Here is a 3,883-nt window from a genome sequence, read left to right as displayed (position 1 = left end):
ATTATTATTATTATTATTATTACTATAACTATTATTATTATTATTATTATTATTATTTTCATTATTTTTATTATTATTATAATTATTATTTTTTATTATTATTATTATTTTTAGTATTAGTATTATTATTATTGTTATTATTATTATTAGTATTTTTATTTTGCTTAACCTTACAAAACATCACTTTAACACCTACACTACTAACTATAACTCAAGTCTTCCTATGAATAACAACATTTTTAATACTAGTAGAAGATCTAGCAATAGTTACATAGGCTATCTTCTTAACTTCTTCATCTATCAAGCAACTCTTATCTTCAAAAATTCTCTTGTTTCTCTCATTCCACAATCCATAAACTCCTTCAGCAAGTATCATCTTGAATAGTTGTGCTCTTGTAGTCTTCCCTTTCCCATTTTGAATACTCCATTGTATAAATTGTGTCCATGTCCATGGTCTATTACTGTGATTATCAATCCACTTTAATAGTCTCTCCCAAACTCTCCAGCATAGTGACATTGAAAGAACATATGATCCATACTTTCATCTACATTTTTACACAGAACACAAGTTTTATCAAGTGCCATTCCCCATTCAGCAAGTCTATCCACTGTTGCTAGCTTCCTATTCAACAAAATCCATAGAGTAAAGGTAGCTTTTGGCCTGGCTGCATTTTTAAACACTAGACATCTCCATTCAGGTTTAGTTTTCTCTGCTCTCAAATAATCATAGATTTGTTTGATCATCCCTTTTCCCTGCTTTGGTTGAATCTGATCAACTATTTGTTTAGCATTCATCACTTTCCTGATCATCCAACTTGCTTGATCTCTCTTCTGCCATTCATTCTGCCCTTTTAAGTAATATGCATGTATCCATTTGATCCATAGCTTGTCTTCTTTGTTTGCTAAGTCCCAACAAAGCTTGGCTATTGCTGCTCTATTCCACACTTGCATGTTTATCAGCCCCATACCTCCTTCATTTTTAGGCCTGCAAACTCTCTCCCATGCTATTGGATCCTTCTTAGTAACATGCCTTACTCCTGACCATAGATAACTTCTACACAAACTCTCAATTAACTTGATTATCTTAGCTACAAAGATGAATAATTGAGCCCAATAAGATTGAACACCAAATAACACTGTCTGAACAAGTTGAGTTCCACCTGCATAAGATAGTTTTATAGCTGTCCATGAGTTGATTCTTGCCATTATTTTCTCAATGAGAGGATACCATTGCAGCACTGACATTTTCTTGGTTGATAATGGCACTCCCAAATATTTGAAAGGCAGTTCCTCCATGTTATATCCTAGTTGCTGAACAATCTGCTGCCTCATTTCCATCTGAACCCCTCAATATATTGAGCTTTTATTGAGATTATCTTGTAACCCTGAAGCTTGAGAAAATTGAGAGAAACACAGTTGGATAGCTTTAACAGACTCAAGATCTCCTCTAGCAAACAGTAACAGATCATCTGCAAAACATAAGTGAGTGATATCAAGTTTAGAGCACCTAGGATGATACTTGAACTGTTTATCATCTTTAAGCCCCTTAAGAAGCCTACTAAGATACTCCATAACTATAGCAAACAGGAAAGGAGACATTGGATCTCCTTGTCTCAGTCCTTTAGCTGCTTCAAAACTTTGAGAAATCTGTCCATTAACTACTATGGAGTAGTTCACTGTTTTGACACATTTCATTATCCATTGCACAAACATCTCAGGAAATCCTAGACCAAACATTACTTGCTCCAAATAAGCCCATTCCACTGAATCATAAGCTTTCTGCAGATCAATCTTCAACATGCTTCTAGGAGAAATATGCTTCCTAGTATAAGCTTTAACCAGTTCATGAGCAAGCACTATATTATCAGAAATCTTTCTTCCTAGAATAAACCCTGCCTGGCTATCACAAATGATACTCTGAAACACACCATGTAATCTATTAGTTAGCACTTTGGAGATGATCTTATACATCACAGTACAACAAGCTATTGGCTTGTATTCTTTCACAGTTTTAGGATTCTGAGCTTTTGGTATGAGAGACACTAGAGTACAATTGAATGCTTTATGTAATTTGCCTGTTGTGAAAAAGCTCTTAATAGCCTCAATGATATCCCCTTTAATGATCTGCCAAGTATGTTTAAAAAAGAAAGCATTATAACCATCTATACCCGGTACCTTATCATTCCCTATGGATTTCAAACCATCATAAATCTCTTGTTCTGTTACTGCAGTACACAATTGTAATCTCTGCTGTTTTGTCAAGGTAGGCCCTCTTTTCATCACCTGAGCATTAATGGCTGGTAGCTTACCTGCTGAAGTTCCCATAAGACTCTTATAAAATATAACAAACTCATCTTGAATTTCCTGTGGATCATACAACATCTTACCCTTCAAGGACATAATACTTATTATTTGTTTCTTTTGAGTTCTCTCCTTTATAACTGAGCTGAAAAACTTATTATTTGCATCCCCTAATTGTATCCATTTTATCCTTGACTTCTGCCTCAAAGCACTTTCTTCTATCATTGACCATTTTTCAAGTTTAATCTGCAACTCTTTTTCCTGCACAATTAACTCATCAGTAGCTTGTTCATTTAGTTGGTCTTGAACTTTTGCAATCTCCAATCTAGCCATCTCAATCTGTTTCCCAATGTACTTGAACTCTTTTCTATTCAACTGTTTTAAAACATGCTGAAGATCCTTCAACTTACACCACACCTGTTTCATTATGCTATGTCCATACTCTTTTTTCCAAATAGCTTCCACCATTTCCATAAAGCCCTCATGCTCAGTCCATACATTGAAAAAATTAAAACTAACTTTCCCATGTTGCTGAGTTTTTTGAATTAAAATCATCATAGAGCTATGATCGGATATGCTTGGATTCCCATATTATACATTAACATGTCCCCGTTTATCCATCCATTCATCATTTCCAAATGCTCTATGAATTCTACTAGATATTCTATCCCTCCCACATTGCTTGTTAGTCCAAGTATAGTAGTTACCTGTCCACTGCAATTCAGTAATCCCCATATCTCTCACACAATCACCAAAATCTTTTATCTCATTATTAGTAACAGGAACTCCATCTAACCTATCCTTAGTGGAAAGAATAGCATTAAAATCTCCTACTATGAGCCAAGGTTGAGAAATACCTTTTGACATTGCATTCATTTCTTGCCACAGACTTTTCCTCTGTTCAACTGTATTAAAGCCATACACCACAGTCAATATAAACTGATAGTCTTTACTTCTTTCATTAACCTGACAATGCAGCAGTTGAGCTGAGCTATTAATCATCTTGATCTCATACCAGTTATCATCCCATATCAACCAAATTCTTCCATTAGGACTATCAGTATAGTTATGTGGTATCTTCCACCCTGGTGCTATCCCTTTAAGAATTGAGTTCAAATTTTTGTCTTTAACTCTTGTTTCAACTAATCCTGCCAAAGTTATTTTATTCTTCTGTAAAAGTAGCTTAATCTCCTTCTGCTTATACCTTTTATTCATACCCCTCACATTCCAGAACAACCACTTCATCAACAAGTCTTTGATGCTCCACCTCTATCAATAGATAGTGAAGCCATTTTGTTATGCATAAGACTCTCAAAACCATTCCTTGTTGGTATAGCTTTTAATATAGGAAAGTTAGCCAAACTTAATTCCAGCTGTCTATCAACATAAGACTGCTCACCATTATTCCTTGGTGTTTGCTGATCTAATTTCTTTCCTATCTTTTGTTCTTCCTCCTGCTTATTCTTCCGTGGACTAAGATTGTTCTCTTGTCTTTGTTCATCCATCTTTTCTTGCTCAGTCTTTTGTGATATTGGACCTTTATACTGACAAGTTTGAGTTACTTTCTTCCATGGCCTTCTTC

At 34.9% G+C, this 3,883-nt stretch overlaps 1 protein-coding gene across 1 annotated transcript in view; it reads right to left on the bottom strand.

Moving 5' to 3' along the window:
- Positions 1-2,892: 2,892 nt before the first annotated feature.
- The window catches only part of LOC107006173, a 1,505-nt gene continuing 514 nt past the window's right edge, over positions 2,893-3,883 (bottom strand). Inside the window, exons 1-2 of the mRNA XM_015204796.1 lie at positions 3,569-3,883; positions 2,893-3,449 (exon numbers count right to left, since the gene is read on the bottom strand). The exon at positions 3,569-3,883 is cut by the window's right edge and continues 514 nt beyond it. Of these exons, the coding sequence (XP_015060282.1) occupies positions 2,893-3,449; positions 3,569-3,883 (872 nt within the window). The remainder of the gene's footprint in view (positions 3,450-3,568) is intronic.

The sequence above is a fragment of the Solanum pennellii genome, chromosome 12, assembly GCF_001406875.1.
Source record: "Solanum pennellii chromosome 12, SPENNV200".
Taxonomy (NCBI): Eukaryota; Viridiplantae; Streptophyta; class Magnoliopsida; order Solanales; family Solanaceae; genus Solanum; species Solanum pennellii.
This window is presented reverse-complemented; position numbering and strand designations above follow the sequence as displayed.